This window comes from Myxine glutinosa, chromosome 3 (genome assembly GCF_964187855.1).
Source record: "Myxine glutinosa chromosome 3, kmMyxGlut1.1, whole genome shotgun sequence".
NCBI classification, from domain to species: domain Eukaryota; kingdom Metazoa; phylum Chordata; class Myxini; order Myxiniformes; family Myxinidae; genus Myxine; species Myxine glutinosa.
The window spans coordinates 126,683,062-126,700,943 of NC_136263.1; the positions used below are offsets into that span (position 1 = coordinate 126,683,062).

The 17,882-nt window shown below is 46.4% G+C and overlaps 1 protein-coding gene across 18 annotated transcripts in view; it reads left to right on the plus strand.

Annotated features, from left to right (window-relative positions):
• Positions 1-17,882, plus strand: part of LOC137423219 (DNA (cytosine-5)-methyltransferase 3A) — a 549,884-nt gene that overhangs the window by 458,308 nt on the left and 73,694 nt on the right. For all 18 annotated transcript variants that reach the window (XR_010983654.2, XR_010983655.2, XM_068110127.2 and 15 more), the window contains one exon: positions 10,814-10,893. Coding sequence is in view for 16 of the 18 variants with exons in the window: in XM_068110127.2 (XP_067966228.1) it covers positions 10,814-10,893 (80 nt within the window). In the remaining 2 variants the exon portion in view is untranslated. The remainder of the gene's footprint in view (positions 1-10,813; positions 10,894-17,882) is intronic.

A 17,882-nucleotide genomic window follows, 5' to 3' on the forward strand; every position in this document is an offset into this window, starting at 1 on the left:
AGGAGGACAGACCAGGTCCCTCCGTGAAACATATCATTTTATAAACGCACAGAGAAAGGTACTTGATGTAAAGTTTATCAATATCCTAGATGGGGATGAGTTCCATAAGAGAATGGAGTTGTTTAAAAAATTAGAAAATGAGCAAATATTCATAGGATCAATGAGGAATTTTGAATGTCGCGTGGTCCTTGGAGGGTAAGTAAGGACTCCCCCATTCACTTACATGTAAAAGGAGAAGGGGGTGTCGCGGTAATCGGGGGAAAAATGGGCAGTTTGGGGAAAAGTCCCATCTAAATACATGGGTGTCCTGGAAGCCCCATTATCTCCCTACTAACAGCTCAGCGAGGAGGTCCGCTCGAAATCCATGCTCCGGGCTGGAAAAACGAGCAGCCGGCGGCGGCCCCACGTATCTGGTTCCAGTGGCGAAAACCAGCAGGCAGCACGGTTTATGTTGCCGCTCTCTTGGCGATCCTAGCGCACCGACTCTTGCACCCCAACGATGCTCGTGTTCACAAAGCTGCTCGGTGCTCCTCTCTCCCTCCTCTCTCATGAACCTCCTGACGCGTCTGCCGAAGCAGTCCCTTGCAGTTGCTTTTATTGCCCTCTCTGAAATCAAGCCGCCAGCTCCGATGACACGCCTACCGGTTGGCTCACCTCGGCGCTGGTTGGTCGGTAGGGCTGGCTGACTCCACCTCTGATGATGAGTTGATGCCACGCCCGTGATTTGGCGGCTCCTCCCCCCTTCTTCTCCGAGATGAGCACATGGGCCATGGCGTCTTGCGGGATAGAAAACCATTCGCACTGCTTTTGAAGGGAACGAAAGGGGACCTATCTTATTTGATTAATGCAACGTAGAGTCAAACTATTGGAAACACAGCCTTACCTGAAACACATAATAATGAAATAACTACGAAGAGGGCCTATGGTTAGCTACGTGCTGCGATGTGGACTAACTAGGGGACGACCTTCGACCTTTACAATGAATGGAGGTATTTACAAAAAGAATTATTTACAAAGGGGTATATTTACAACACTTTACACAGTGCAGGGTTCTCAAAACCCCAACACAGCACCCTCATTCCTCCAGGCACACCCCGGGCCGAAAAAACTTTAACTTAATGTGACACTCAGATGCAGTTCCCCTCTACGATTAACCTCACCCTTGAATGCGACAGTTTTAAAACACAATTAAGTATGTCCCCCTGCTACGTTGCATTCTACCTAACAGATTCACACCCACAGGATAACCGAATTACGGAATTAATTCCAAACTACACATTTACGGTGGGGAGCATTATTTACAAGACACTATTTTGTATTTACACTGCAACCCAGGACCTGTCATTTTGGGAAACAAAGAATCCTGCGGGAGGGAGGAAAAGCATGCACTGCACCGACACACCACCCTCACATGCCCAGGGATGCAGAATTGATATTGCAATGCATCCCCGAGCATGCAAGCACCAAAGCACCAATGACAAGCATCATCAAGCACCATCCAGTGCACAGTCATACATTTCAATCAAAAAAACAACTGTTGAACGTTTCTTCTTTCTGCTCCCTCTGCTGGCCGATGTTCCTGATGTTGTTCTTCTTGTGGCTTGCTGCCTGTTTGCACATAATAATAAAAAGCACAAAATGTGTCCATTTTTATTTGGGGCCCACAAGGGCCAACTATGGGTGCTCCAACTGTAGGGCAAAAGGGGCCACCTCGCCGTGGTCCACAAGCCAACTCTTCCCTGGCCATCATGGCCGGTCCCAGCAGAGGGGCCAGGCCCCAACACGTGGGGTCCATATGGGTGTGGTGCTTGGCCACAAACGGGTGGTCCATAAGGTGGTGCTAGGCCACAAGTCGCGTGGTCCATAAAGTGGTGCATTGGTCCAGGCAGCTCGCAGCGGCGGCTCGGGCACACAGATGCGGCTCCCGCACGCTTCCCCTCAGTGCCCAGAGAGCACGGTCCATGGGTGGGGAGGAAGACAAAGCAGAGTCAGCGAGGTGCAAGGGCACAAGGGTACACTTCAACACAAGGCAATGCAGAGGTGAGGTGCGCATGGGGAGCGAGCGGAGAAAGCTCGTCCCTATCGTACGTCACCCCCCCCCCCCCCCCCCCCGTCACCTAATCTACCCTTGCCCCGTACCCCATATTTACACAACTCTACACATTTACAAATTCAGTCTCTACGTCCTGTCTTTCCCATATCTCCCCTAATTCCAAATTTGTCCACAATCCCTCTAACCAAATTTGCCATCGATTCAAATTCCTCATCAATTCCTCATAAGGAGGAAGAGATGGAACAACCAAGCACAATGTCACCCCCACGTCATGATGCGTCTTACCCTCCAAAACATTTGCAACAAAAATACCAAACCATGGTGTGGAGTCCTGTTATCACCTCAGGTGAGTGGATGTAGATGGTGCGAGGAGATTTCAATCCTAACTATCCTCTAAATGACTTTAACACTTTTACTCTACCCGGGGTCTTTCCCTGCAAAACCATTGGCCACTTTACTCTCTGTGGTTCTAAAAACCAAACTCCCATTAACCAAACTGTGGTGCTCATCAATTTGGGGTCTCACTCCCCCGATTCAACTCCCTGTGCCTTTGCACAATTTCAGGACTGGGTCGTGTGGCGCTCCCAGCAGGTCCGCTCACCTGCACACCTCCGCCACTGCAGTTGCCTCCGAGCTTACCTGCTCCTTACCCTACCCTATCTACCTGGGGAAGGCCCTCTGGCGCTCTCCCCACTCGGTGCCCTCTCTGGCACTGGGCTACCCGGGTCCGTCCTCCGGATCCTCGGGCCCCATTCACAACTCTACCAGCTCCCAGAGCCCACCTGCAGCCTCACCTGGCCGACATCCTCACAGTGGCGGAGTGCCCATTTAACCATACACCCTAACAGGCCACACGCCCAGCCATTTCCACTTCACTGATGCACCCATCCAAACACCATTCTACCACATGCACCACAGATGCCAATATCCAACCACAATTTACCTATACCCTCTACCTACTTTTAAACTACCCTCCCCGGGTATTCGTGAAGGGGGTCCATCTTCCCCATCCACTCCTTTCGCACCAACCACTCCACTCCACGTTTTCCACACTACTCACTCCAATCCATCCATTCCATACTCCATTTACTCCAGACCAGTTATTCCATTCAACCATTCTCCATACACCTGTTCACTTGCACACCTGTTCACTTGCACACCTGTTCACTTGCACACCTGTTCCATCCCACCTGGTGCTCCCTGCACCCTCCTTCCTCCAGGACCATTCGCTCAATACAACTTACAATCGCACTTTTCACCATACGCTGCTCCATCACCTCCTTCACACACACTGCACCATTCACGAGCATTGCCTAATTTGCTCAACACCAAGATTCTCACACACACGGCCATTCTCAACCAATTCCTCATTTGCTCAACACAAAGATCCTCACACAAACACAACTGCATCATCTAAACTACCTGGTGCCCTTCTAACTTAGTGCATCCCCAGTCATCCCTTACACTATTGCACATACCATGTCCTTATCATCCACTAATCTATTCTACGTCCCCACTACTTGTACAATGTCACTACTTAATTCTACAGTTACCTATGGTCATCTCTAGGTCCCTATACATTTATCCTAACCCACCCTCAGCGAGCTTACACTGCCAAACCCCATAACTAATGCTCATGTGCCCGGGTGGATGTGAGGGATGGCAGAGTTGCCATCCCACCACATCGGGCGTCTCCCATTATCATTTTTGCCCATCCAATTCTTGCCAATCAAAATTTGCCAATCATATTCGCCAATCCAATTTGCCAATCATTACTGCCAATCCTATTCACTATTCCCAATTTCGAATCAAAACACTATCCCTACCATCGTCCATTAAACTGCGAGCCTCGGTGCGTCATTACATTTTCAAAGCTCGGCTTCGCAAAGCCGAGCGATGAATGCGGGTGGTTTGTCTACCGCGGTTGGGTCCGTCCGGCACTCGGTTCAGGGGAGGAGGTTTACTCGGGCCGAGATTCCAAGGTCCACCTCGGCGCGGAGCCTTTCGGTCTCCCGCCCGATGGCCCAATCTCGCCCAGCCGGAACGCCGCAACCACAAGGGGGCGCCGTCCCGACCCTCCCTACCTTCCCTCACACCGGGCCGCACGCAGACCGTGGACGCGACTGTGCAGGGCGAGGCCCGGCCCGGATCGTGCACGGCGGTTCTTTTGAAACCGCCGTGATTACGACCCCTGCCGGTTCCAACAGTACCCGAAGCCCGGTACGGACCGAGGGCTCGCGTCGGCTAAACGTCGGTCGAACCGCTGCTCCGGTTAACGTCGATGCCTTACTCGCATGCTCACACGCATACGCGACCCCTTTCACACTCTCCAAACCCGGCGCTCCAACGCCGCTCGTATAACCCACACACTTTGTCACAGCACTCGCTCGTGCATTCTCCCCTCGCACAAACTCAGGTCTACTCATAACGCTCACATACTTCGTTACACACCTGACCACCGCACACCTTGGCACGCTCTCGTCGTTCGCACACTCAATCAACACACCTCCTCGTGCCCACTCCTCGGTCACACCCTCTGTGACAACCATGGGTGTGCACTCTTTTGCACACCCAATCACGCGCTTCAATGTGCCCTCCCGCACCCATGCCACCACCAACTCACTCTCCGTGTCACTCTCACCACCACACTCTGTCGTGCCTTCACTCTCACTCTCGACAGCACACTCACTCCTCGGCGCACACTTTTTCCTCACACACACCTCCATTCCACACCTTCCTTCCCCCGTTACATCCTCCGTAACACTCACCACAGGTGTGCACTCTTATGCACACCCAATCATCACCGCACTCCCTTGCTCACCAATACCTCTCGCACTCCCCATAGTCAGACATCCTTGCACACAGCCTCTTTCCACGCACTCTGCACCAGTCGCACACCTCACCAGCGGCCTCTCACGAACGCCCGGGTCTAGACCAACATCCAAGCTCGCTGAATCTCCCCTCACACCATATACATACCCAAGCATATCGCCACTCACCTCGGCACCTCTTCTCCTTCCCTCCTCCTCCGCCACCTGCAAACTCTTAATTTGGTCAGTAAGCACATCATCACACCGTGAGCACAGACCTTGCACCAATTCCATCACCTCCTCCTTTATCCCCTTCTTAGTCTCCCTCCGTCTCTTCTTATTTTCACTTACCCCCTCTTCCACTTCCTCTAATTTCTGTTTCACCTCCTTTATTTCCCGGTGCGCCCCTTCAATTTCTCCCTCTAAGGCCACCTTGGTCGTTTCTATGTGCGTCCTGACTTCCCGTTATTTTGTCTCCATTGCCTCTACCACCTCTTCTAACCTCTTCATCAGTCCCTCATGTACCGTCTGACATTCCTTCTTCGTCGCTATTAATTCCTTCTTTATTTCTTTCTGCGTCGCCTTCAACCCCCCTATTACCGCCGTGTTGTTTTCCACCTGCTCCCCTAAATCCTTTTGTCCCACTGTTAGCTGCTCTACTCCCCGCGTCGTCTTCTATGCCCCCCTGTAACCTAGCCGTGCCGTTCCTCACCTCTTTCTCCATGCGCTCCTCACCCCGCTTTACCTCCTCGCGTACCCCCGCGACCTCTTCGCTCACTCCGCGCCTTATATCCTCCCCCATCTCTCCCATCTCTTTGGTAGATGCCGCCCTCATCTGCTCCAAATCCCCCTTGTAGGTGTCCAATTTGGTTTCTAGCCCGATTTTTACTTCCTTTATCTGCTCCCCAATTTGATTGACTTCCCGGGTGGATTGCTTTTTTTTTTTCTTGCTTTTTTTGTATACAGAGTCGAGGCTTGTGAAAGAGCTAACATTTATCAAACAAACAAATCAAACAAACAAGCAAACAAAGTATATAAAAAGGGGAGCGGTCGACAAGATGGGGAGAGAAGGGGAGGAAGCACACAAACACAACATTTGAGAGCAGGGACATCGGGAGATGTGTGGGAGGGAGAGGGCCTGGGGGAGGCAGGATAGGTATAAAACGCAAGGACACCAAGGACTTACAGGAAAGAAGACAAAAGTCACCTCAAAAAAGTGGATTTGGGGTGAAATTAGCGGGGGTAGAAAAGATCAAGGTTTTGGATTGGAGAAGATAAGAGATGGTGGTGAACAGCCGTTTTAAAGACCTGGAGGGAGGAGTGGGATTGAAGAGAGTGAGGGAGTTTGTTCCAGAGGCGGGAGAAAAGAGGAATGAAGGAGTGAAGGTGAGCAGAGAGTCTTGATTTTGGCAGTTTAACCATAAGAGTGTTGCAGGCAGATCTTGTGCGACCTGCAGGAATATTTGGGGGACAGAGCCCAGAGAGAGCTGGGGGAGCAAGGCCGGAGAGGAGTCGGTAGAAGACGGAAAGACCACCAACCTGCCTGCGGTGAGTAAGTGAAAGGCCCTCGGAGATAGCGTCATTGCGGGAGATTCCAATGATTCTGAAATTCTGAATTCTGATTCTGAAGGCTCCCCTATTTCCCTCAATTTGCCTACTATATTGTTTTCTAACCCCGTTAACCCATTCTTCACCCCTTCCATTTGGTTCTCCTGGGCGGCCATTCTATTTTCCAACCCTGTTATAACCCATCCTTCATTTCCCCGATTTGGTTACCCACGTCATTTTTCAATTGCTCACTGGTACCCCTTGCTTCGTCCCTCATTGCTCCAATTTGGCCTCCCATCCTTTCACTCATTTTCTCCATTTTTGCATCCAGTTGGTTCAGGAATAATCCGAAGTCAAACCCGATTGGCACAGCGGCCCCAGCTGCCACCGAGGGCTCGGCCCTCGCCGCCATGTGCGAGGTGCTATCTTGTGCGCCTCCAACCTCGTGCGCGACGCCGCCATCTCGTGCGCCCGAAACCCCCTCTACCGCATTCTCATTGCCTTCCTCCTCTCTCTCCCAATTCCTCCCTGGGGTCCTGGGTTGCCTTTAGGCCCTCTTCTACCTCCCCTACCAGCATCCGATCGCCTTGACTATCCATGGCGCGACTTTAATTTGGAATATTAATATAAATTTCGGCCGCTCGTAATTTCGACCAAATTGTTTTCCTATGTTCTTAAAAATTTGGTTCGGGTCTGAAATCCCACTCCCCGACACCAATTGTTATGGATCTCAGTTTCGGCACTCCCCTTACCGAGGGGGGTTTAATCCACTCGTCTTTTAAGCTGGCCGTCCGAGTCCTGGAACTATCTCGCCACTTCCGGTCAGCGCCGAATAGGGTAGTAGGCCAATTATTCCTATGACCTAAGTACCAGCGCTTTCCGGTAAGCGAGGAAATGAGCCCCGCCCGAGCCGCGACTGTAATGGACACGCCAAGCGAAGCGAGCCACGACTCAGGCCGTTAACAAAAGCCTAACCCGATTATAAAATGTTTGGCCAAAATCGCGCCACCGGTACTCAATTGAAAGAAAAGACTAAAGCGATCGGGGAAGAATGAAACCAAAGGTAAGAAATAACAGGTATTTATTAACTCTATACAAAACCAAAACCAAAGAAGAAGAAACGGAAGTAATATACAGGACGAAGAAGAAGAAGATACACAGGGCAGCCTTAAAACAGTCTTATATTATTGAACCCCAGGCAACACACAGGACAGACCACGGACATACACGACAAAGGGAAATTGCAGGCAGGAATGGCTTGAAGCAGGTTGGGAGGAACTGCTCAGCGAGGAGGTCCGCTCGAAATCCACGCTCCGGGCTGGAAAAACGAGCAGCCGGCGGCGGCTCCACGTATCTGGTTCCAGTGGCGAAAACCCGGCAGGCAGCGCGGTTTATGTTGCCGCTCTCTTGGCGATTCTAGCGCAACGACTCTTGCACCCCAACGATGCTCGTGTTCACAAAGCTGCTCGGTGCTCCTCTCTCCCTCCTCTCTCATGAACCTCCTCACGCGTCTGCCGAAGCAGTCCCTTGCAGTTGCTTTTATTGCCCGCTCCAAAATCAAGCCGCCAGCTCCGATGACACGCCTACCGGTTGGCTCACCTCGGCGCTGGTTGGTCGGTAGGGCTGGCTGACTCCACCTCCGATGACGAGTTGATGCCACGCCGTGATTTGGCGGCTCCTCCCCCCTTCTTCTCCGAGATGAGCACATGGGCAATGGCGTCTTGCGGGATAGAAAACCATTCGCACCGCTTTTGAAGGGAAAGAAAGGGGACCTATCTTATTTGATTCATGCAACGTAGAGTCAAACTATTGAAAACACAGCCTTACCTGAAACACATAATAACGAAATAATTACGAAGAGGGCCTATGGTTCGCTATGTGCTGCGATGTGGACAAACTAGGGGACGACCTTCGACCTTTACAATGAATGGAGGTATTTACAAAAAGAATTATTTACAAAGGGGTATATTTACAACACTTTACACAGTGCAGGGTTCTCAAAACCCCAACACAATTTTCGGTTAATTAGCGATATCTGCCAAACCACGTGCCCTGTCGCAAATTCTAAAAGGGCATTTTAGTCGACTGACATGCTGAACAGATCTGTGAAGTTTCCCCTCGATTGGATCAAAAATGAGGGAGGAGCTCTGTTTTAAAGGTTCATGCTTAAAAACATCATAACTCTGAAACAATGTGATGCATGACGTAATACTCATTGACTTTTTTGTTTGTCATGGGTATCTGATTCTGCCTGCAACGTTTGGCCTCAATCTGTTCTGCCGTTGCAGAGAAAAAGGGGTTTTCGTGTTTTCACGAAAAACAATATGGAGGCCGAACCACGTGACCTGTGACGTCATAATTACCATTAAAATATTCTGCAGACCGAGTCCCCCTACGGTGAAAATTTGATCTCAATCGGTCCTATTATTGCAGAGAAAATCTTTTTTAAGGAAATTCAAACTTAAAATGGCACTGAGTTAAGGATCATCAGAATTATCAGAATTCCCAAAGTTCAAAGTGCCATAACTTTGTCAAAAATGATCGAAACGTCGTGAAGTTCGAACTTGATCTGTACCTTATCATGAGGAAACCATGTGCCAAGTTTGAAATCATTAGCATTAAGAGTTTAGAAAAAAAGTCCTGAAAACTGTTCTTTGCGTGACTGACGGACGGACGGACAGACTGACAGACGGAGGGACGGAGTGCAAACCTATAGTCCCCTCCGGTGTACAGCGGTAGGGGATTAATAAAAACATCCTGTATTTAAAGGTGAGTAACAATAATGAACGTAAACTGCATTTGTGATTTCACGTACCCTGCAACTACACTAACAAACTAATTGTGGAAGTCAGACCTAGCTACCCATTATTAGTCCCCTACCAGTGTACACCAGAGGGGACTATAGGTTTGCACGCCGTCCCTCCGTCTGTCCAGCTGCCAGTCTGTCAGTCTGTCCGTCCATCAGTTCGTCCGTCACGCAAAGAACAGTTTTCCGAACTTTTTTTCTCAACGCTTAATGCTAATGATTTCAAACTTGGTACATGATTTCCTCATGATAAGTTACAGATCAAGTTCGAACTTCACGACGTTTCGATCATTTTTGACAAAGTTATGGCACTTTGAACTTTGGTAATTCTGATAATTCTGATGATCCTTAACTCAGTGCCATTTTAAGTTTTAATTTCCTTTAACAAAGATTTTTTTTCTCTGCAATAATAGGACCGATTGAGATCAAATTTTCACCATAGGGGGGACTCAGTCTGGAGAATATTTCATTGGTAATTATGACGTCATGGGTCACGTGGTTCGGCCGCCATATTGTTTTTCATGAAAACACGAAAACCCCTTTTTCTCTGCAACGGCTGAACAGATCGAGGCCAACCTTTGCAGGCAGAATCACATACCCATGACGAACAAAAAAGTCAGTGAGCATGACGTCATGCGTCACATGGTTTCAGAGTTATGACGTTTTTAAGCATGAACCTTTAAGACCGAGCCGCTCCCTAATTTTTGATCCAATCGAGGGGAAACTTCACAGATCTGTTCAGCATGTCAGTCTACTAAAATGTCCTTTTGGAATTTGCGATAGGGTACGTGGTTTGGCAGATATCGTTAATTAAACGAAAATATTTTTAAAATGGATATCTCTTGTTTATTCTAGAGTTCTCCTCAAGCCACACCGCGCGCCCTCAGCCTCGTCTCACGAACGTCAAAAGCGCGACACAACACGCACTTTCGGGAGGGGCGGAGCCAAGCCGAACAACATATATATACACCGATCATTGATCGTGAACCAGAAAATATAATAAATTACTGATATTTAGTGACTCGAAAGGTTCTTTATCAACAACTTATTTTGTCGTGCTACTGCTGACCTGTCTGCAAGGTGTATAAATGGAAGTCCCGAGTGTGAATCACAGGTGAGCCCGTCCTGAGGTAATTAGCGATTGGGAACGATTCAGAACCTGTGGGTAAATAACCCTTGGTAATTTCCCCAACAGTTTTCCAGACGACAGACTGCCGGTAGGGGACATGTATTGCAGCGCAATACTCAGAATGCTTGTTAATATTAAGCCCTTGCCCCCCCCAAATATAGAAGTCAAACTACGCATATGCTTCAAGCTTTAGTGATTGCAGGTTTAAGTTGGCTTTGTGAAATCAGTGTTCCGTCCTGGCTGCAACACTCAAGGAATTACAATGCCTCTGGTTATGGGTTAAGATTACTTGGGCTTTTCAGTCTTTTCAGAACACTGAACCTCCATCAAAGTGCTTCGGATTTTCCTTCCTTTTAAATTATTTTAGTTTGGCCAAATGCAGGCCATTATATTTTGAATCAAAGATAACAACACCCTTGACACTTCGTATTTCTTGTACACTGATAATTTTCTCCTACTGTGTGTAGACGTTTGCCTGGCTTGCGGCAGCTTGGACATCATGGTGGAACATCCAATGTTCGAGGGTGGCATGTGCCAATTGTGCAAAGTAAGCCTTGTTTTGCATGAATTTCATTAATTAATTTTGACATCTGTCTTTCCTATAAAACATTTCCATGAAATAATTTCAAAAATAGATGGAAATGCAAGTATGCCTACTTACTTTGAGTCTCAGGTTACAAATACTATTATACCCCTAAAAACGATCAGGATGTGTTGCAGAGGAGTTAATGTAAAAATAGCACTGTAAGAGGTCGTTATAACATTGTGCCTATGGTTTTCCAAGAGTGTGTGTGTATATATATACACAGACTTGGCACTTAATATGGAATTTTTTTTTTTCTTGACTTGGGTTTACTTTCTGAACTCAGTATATCAATCTGGTGAATTTATTTTACGCTTCGGTGATTTCTTTGTTGAAAGAACCATGTCACTGTCTTTCGCAGCAAGAAGTCAATAACAGGATAATATCACAGGTGGCGTGACAAAATGTAAGGACAGGTACATTTGACGATTGGCTTCACAATCGTGTATATAAGGGTTGTTGCGTTCTGTTTTAGTGGAAAACAACTGCTGCACGTCTACAAAAGTTATTGCCGCTTCCTCTGGAGATGGTCCGTCAACTCGACAATGCTGTTTGTCATGGAGTGGCGGCTTTACGAAATTCTGGCATGAAACAGCGTGCTATTGCTCGGCAGTATGGCATCACTCAAGGTCAGGTGTCAAAGATCCTGAAACGAAATGCTCAGAGGGGTGTCCCTACTCCAAAACTGAGGCCAGGACGTCCCCACAGAACCACAAGGAGAGATGATCGCCAGCTGCACCGGTTAGTCCGCAATGGCCGTACCAAGTCAGCTAATCGGCTTAGGGCTGAGTGGCAGCAACTGACAAATGTGCCTGTATCCAGAAGGCTAGTCAACCAACGACTGGTTCAAGCAGGCTATTGTGCCAGGCGTCCCCTGAGAAAGCCACGCCTGACCAGACAACACCGCCAGCGTCGATTGCAGTGGGCCAGAGAGCACCGTCAATGGCAGCCAGGACACTGGAATCACGTGACCTTCAGTGACGAGTCTAGATTTCTGGTCTATCGTCAAGATGGCCGCAACCGAGTGCGCAGACAAGTGCATGAAGCCTACAACGAAGATTCTATTGTGCCAACAGTCCAAGCTGGAGGTGATGGGGTGACCGTTTGGGCTGCTTTTCATGCAGGGGGCAAAACTGACCTGGTTGTTCTGAATGGAAACCTGAACCAGTTCAAGTACAGGGCCATTCTGGAAGAAACATTGCTTCCATTTGCTCGTGCAGCCTTTCGAGGAAACTTTGTCTTCCAAGATGACAATGCACGGCCTCATCGTGCTCGCATGATCCAACATTTTCTTGCTGACCGTGGTGTCGAGCATATGGAGTGGCCTGCCATGTCCCCGGATATGAATCCGATAGAGAACTTGTGGGCAGAATTAACGCGTCAAATCGACAACTAGGACCAGCAGCCGACCTCTGTGCCTGAATTGCAGCAGGCTATTTTCACTGCATGGCAAGCGATTCCTGCCCAAACCTTGGCAAATCTCGTGAACAGCATGCCTCGACGTGTACGTGCTCTCCTGAATGCTCGTGGGGGTTACACGAAGTACTGGACTGTAATTTTACTGTCCGTAATCCCAGTCATAATTAAACTTTTGTTTTTGTTGAAAAACAATTTGGCTAATGTGCAAAATAGAGATACTTCTGGAAAACGTACAGAAGTTTAACACAGTACTGTCCGTGAATTGAGTTCGATATCAGTTTACATCACTTTCAAGGATCAATTTATTTACTTCGAAATGTCAAATGTGGTTTTTGTTTCTTTTAAAGGTCACATTAACAAAATCTAGAATAATTTCAACATAATTCTCATGAACATTTGGTTCTAAGTCATCTTGAAAACTAAGTTCACCCCCACAAAAAAAATATTCCATATTAAATGCCAAGTCTGTATATATATATATACTGTATATATAGTATGAATGCCATAGAATGGCTTCATTGGGCATTGCTTATCACTATGCACAGATGTTATGGCCGAATTTTATATTTAAAAAAAACTTTGTTAATCATATAACAACATAATATCATAAAAACAAATTTATCATCAACAACATGCAGGTACTCGTAGCATTTGGGTCGCAAGGCAAATGTGATTTGGAATTTTGGATCGAGGACAAAAAAGTTTGGGAACCACTGCCCTATAGGATGAGGAAGGCTTATTGCTGTTGTGGGGTTTGTTTCGGCATTGAGTGTCCCCAATGTATAATGGTATCAGTTTCTTACACCCTTGCCGAGAAGAACTAAACCACCATTTAGAAAAAAAAATTTCCTCCGCCACCAAAGGTGGATGGAGGTTATGTTTTCACCCCTGTTTGTTTGTCCGTTTGTTTGTTTGTTTGTGAACAAAATATTTCACAAGGTTGTGGACGGATTCGGACGAAATTTGGCAGAGATGTAGCGTATGTGACAATGACAAAATAATTAGATTTTGGTGAAGATACGGATTCGGATCCGGCTACTAGAATTTTTTAAGTGATTCTTCACCATTGAGTGATATGGCCAACCAAGCGGAGGTATGTTCTCTACTGAGTGCTGTTCTAGTTTCTTTCTGCATTCCCAATTTACGAGCTGTATCCCCGGATATTTCTGAGCTGCCCGTTGAGACTTTCAGAATGAAATTTTGCATCAAGAATCTACCATATAAAACACAATGTGTGTGTATGTGTGTGTGTGTGTGTGTGTGTGTGTGTGTGTGTGTGTGTGTGTGTGTGTGTGTGTGTGTGTGTGTGTGTGTGTGTGTGTGTGTGTGTGTGTGTGTGTTTCTCCCCCTTCATAAGGGTTGGTTTTAAAGGCTTTGAGTAGTGCTTTAGGAGGGCTTTGAGTGGGGTGGGTGGGGGCGTGGGGGGATTAATGGGCAATCTTTGAACATGACTGTGTCCACCCGTTAAAAGACCTAAAAGACTCTGAGGACCCAAAATACCCCAAGGATCCAGATGACCCCAAAGACCCAATGGACCCGGAAAACCCAAAATACCCTGTAGACTGTTAAAGACAAAAAAGACCATGAAGACCCAGAAGACCCCAAGGACCCAGAAGACCTCATGGGCTCTGAGACCCCAAACAACCCCGAGGACCCAAATGACAAAGAGGACCCAAAAGACCCCACAGGCTAAGAAGACCCCAAAGGACTCTGAAGATCCAAAAGACCCCAAAGACCAAAAAGACCATGAACACCCAATGGACCCCAAACATGCAAAATACCCCGAAGACCCAAAATACCCTGATGACCCAAAAGACCCTGAAGACTGTTGGACCGAAAATACCCCAAAGATCCAAAAGACCCCGAAGACACAAAAGACCCCAAGGATACAAAAGACACAGAGGACCCAAAATACCTCAATGATACAGAAGACTCCCAAGGGCTCTGAAGACCCAAAATACCCCGAAGACCCAAAATAGCCAAAAGAGCGAAAAGACCCTGAAGACTGTTAAAGACCCAAAATACTCCAAAAACCCTGAAGACTTAAAAGACCCAAAATATCCCTAAAGACTCTTAAAGACACCAAAGACCGAAAAGACCCCAAAGATCCTGGTTACTGAAAGGATCGAAAACACCCCAAAGACGCCAAGACCCAAAATATCCCAAAGACTCTGAAGACCCCCAAAAAACCCCAAAGACCAAAAAGATCTAAAAGACCCAGATGACTGAAAATACCTCGAAGACCCAAAATACCCTGAAGACCCTGAAATATCACAAAGATGCTAAAGACCCAAACAATCCAAAAGACTGAAAAGACCCTGAGGACCCCAAAGGCCCAAATTACCCCTAAATCCCAAATGACCCCAAAGACCCTTAAATATCCCAAAGATCCAGATCGAGGACCCAAAAGACTCAAATGACTCAAATGACCCAAAAGACACCGATGAACCAGAAGACCCAACAGACGCTGAAGACCCAAAAGACCCGAGGACCCAAATGACCCAGAGGACACAAAAGACCCCAAGGATTCCAAAGATCCCAATGACTCCGAAGACCCAAAATAAGAGTAATTATGCCTCTTACATTGAAATTGTAGACGGTGGCTTGCAAACTGAGCCTCAAGGTCGGTGTACAGAAACGGTATTTTTCTAATCACAATAAATACAAGGCACAGGGAGGTGAAATTTGCTGCACATGATGTGCAATGTACGCAGAGTAAAGCGAGTGTTCATTTACGTCTGTAGGATGTCTAATAAATAAAGATGATATAAGCACATCTGACACGAGGCCCAGACTTCAGACTTTGGCATGCCCATGCGGCTGTACCGTCAAAAACTGTTCCAACCTGTCATTTTGAATGGGCTTTATACTAGTGAGAATATAAAGTGCAGGGTGTACATAATATGTTTGACATTGACCCAATTTGAAGTTCATGACCTAATTGTAGACATTTAAACATTTTTCACCATAACTTAACTTCGTTTTCCCCATCACAATGGAGAGATCAAAGCGCATTTACACTTATTTCAAATCATACCCCACCATGGTAAAAGTCAAGGTCGTGCATCCCTAGGAGTATTTTTGGCCATTAACTAATTTTTAGGTCATGACCTAATTGTAGACATTTTAACGTTGTCACCAAAACTCGAGTAAGGTTCGTCTGGTTGGAACAAAATTGTCCAAAATAGATAGTCAGAGCAAGGTTTATTGATACTTAATTTACATCATTCCCCTCCAGGTTAAAGGTCAGGGTCTTTACCATAACTTTTTTTTACCATAACTTGACTAAGACTTGTCCGATCAGAACAAAATTGTGCACCCTATATAGCTTAGAACAAGGCGCATTTACGCTTCATTTACATTATATCCCTCTGAGTTAAAGGTAAATGTCACATGGCGGTCTGAAAAAAAATGTTTTTTCCCATCGATCAATTTTTCCAGATTGGAATCTCAAAAACCGCTTGGCCTTCCAAGATGTTCTTGCATCATAATAGTGGACCTGCACTGAAGTTGTGCAATTGCTATTTGATTGGTGTTCGTGACCTAATTAACAAAAACACCTTTTTGATCATAACTTGAATAATTTTCTTCCGATTTTCATGATGTTGAGTTTTATGGATCGAGTGTCGATGGGGAATATTTTCTTAATTTTCACTGTATCCCTAAATGCTGAAGGTCAAGGCCATGCTGCATAACTGCTTGTGTATAGGTTAAGTTGTATGGGTAAGGTCACAAGGGGACAGCATTGTCTAATGTACATGGTAGATAGGGAAAGACATCTCATCCCTCTGTTTCCCTTCTCTAAACTGGGAAATTCTGGGCAACCGCAGAGGGCAATGCACACGTTTACCCTCCCACCAACAAAGGGAGAAAGCCCCTACTCCCATATTTCGGTCAGTATGTGGGAGGTGGATCTTTGGCTGTTCCCATCCTGTAACAGCATCCTGCTGTTCCATGTGCAGCCAGTAATTAATTAGCTTTGGCCCGGGTGGGGGTGAGGGTGATGAACTGCGGCTATTGGGGCACAATGTGATTTGTCAAGAGTGATCAGTCAGCGGGGAGGGTAGAGCTGGGAATAAAGGTGATGATTTGCCTGTTTCTTAATAAATTTCTTGCTGATATTGCAGCGCTATTGGCTGTTTAGCCTCCAGCATGGTAAGTACCCACTTCAATACAATCGTAAATACTATTATAGTGAATATACGTAGTAATATATATATTAATATGTCGTTTGGGGTGTTGTACATGCGACAATATATTTGTGTATTTATGCTTCATGCATAAGAAAGAGAAAGTAAAGACCTGGAATTAGAAGCACGTGAGAACATTGTCTGCCAACAGCAGTTGTAAAACAGACAATCTGTTTATTACTTGAGAAAATCGAAGATTTTTCAAGTATATTGGTTGGCGTTATTCTGTCTGTCTGTATGTCAGTCGCCTACAGGTCACAATTTTCAACCGATCTTCACTAAACTTCATGAAATGGTGGAGTTGGCCATAAGCAAGAAGCCTATTGTTTTTGGGGTCAAAAGGTCAATAGGTCAACGTAGGCCAAAGGTCACAAACTTTGTCAAATTTCTAAAATCCTCAATTTTCATCCAATTGACTTGAAATTTGAAGAGGATTTGCATATCTGGTCACTGAATTCAACCACCAACTATATTTTAGGTCATCATAGGCCAACAACTTATTTTAGGGATTTCGCAAGTATCGTGCCATGCATGACATATTTCTTGTTTTGTCATCTTTTTGTTTGCATTAGATGAATTGTAAGACAAACACAGCCACAAATGATGTAGTTGGTGGGACATTCACTAAAATATAATGAAAATAATTCTGCTTGGTCACTCTCCCTTATTAGTCCCCTACACAGAGGGGACTATAGGTTTGCCCTCCATCTGTCTGTCTGTCGAGTGTCTGCAAGTGAATCGGATCTGTGGTTTTCTGCACTTTTCCCCCATGCCCTTTAGCATATTCAACTGAAACTTGGTAAATGGCTTTATTATAAAAAGTTACAGAACAAGTTTGAATTTTGGGGCGTTTTACCATTTTTCACGGTGTTATGCCCTTTTTGAACTTATAAAATGTCACATATTATATACACGGTTCTGTTTTCAGCTGGCCTGACTCCACCCCACTGCTTTACACCCATTGGCTGGACAACTGGCCTGACTCCATCCTAAATGAAGCAGCATAGATTGGCAGGCCTTAGGCCTGGGTGTTTTAATTCCATGGCCCAGTGCAATTGGAATGATCCCAGGTATATATCCATGATGTATTATATATGCTCATACGCCGTACGCATGTTTTTGCTTCATGTATGTCCATCGGGTTATTTTTATTACTAGCGTAAATTATTACGTTTGGGTCTTTGGGGTATTTTTGGGTTTTTGGGTATTCAGGGTCTTTTTGAGCCTCAAGGCCGCTCCGCGTGCCTCACCACACGTCGTTTCAGAGGGGTAGGCATCTTTGACCATTTCAGTGTCTTTTGGGTTTCATGGAGTTTTGGGTCTTCAGGGCCATTTGGGTCTTCA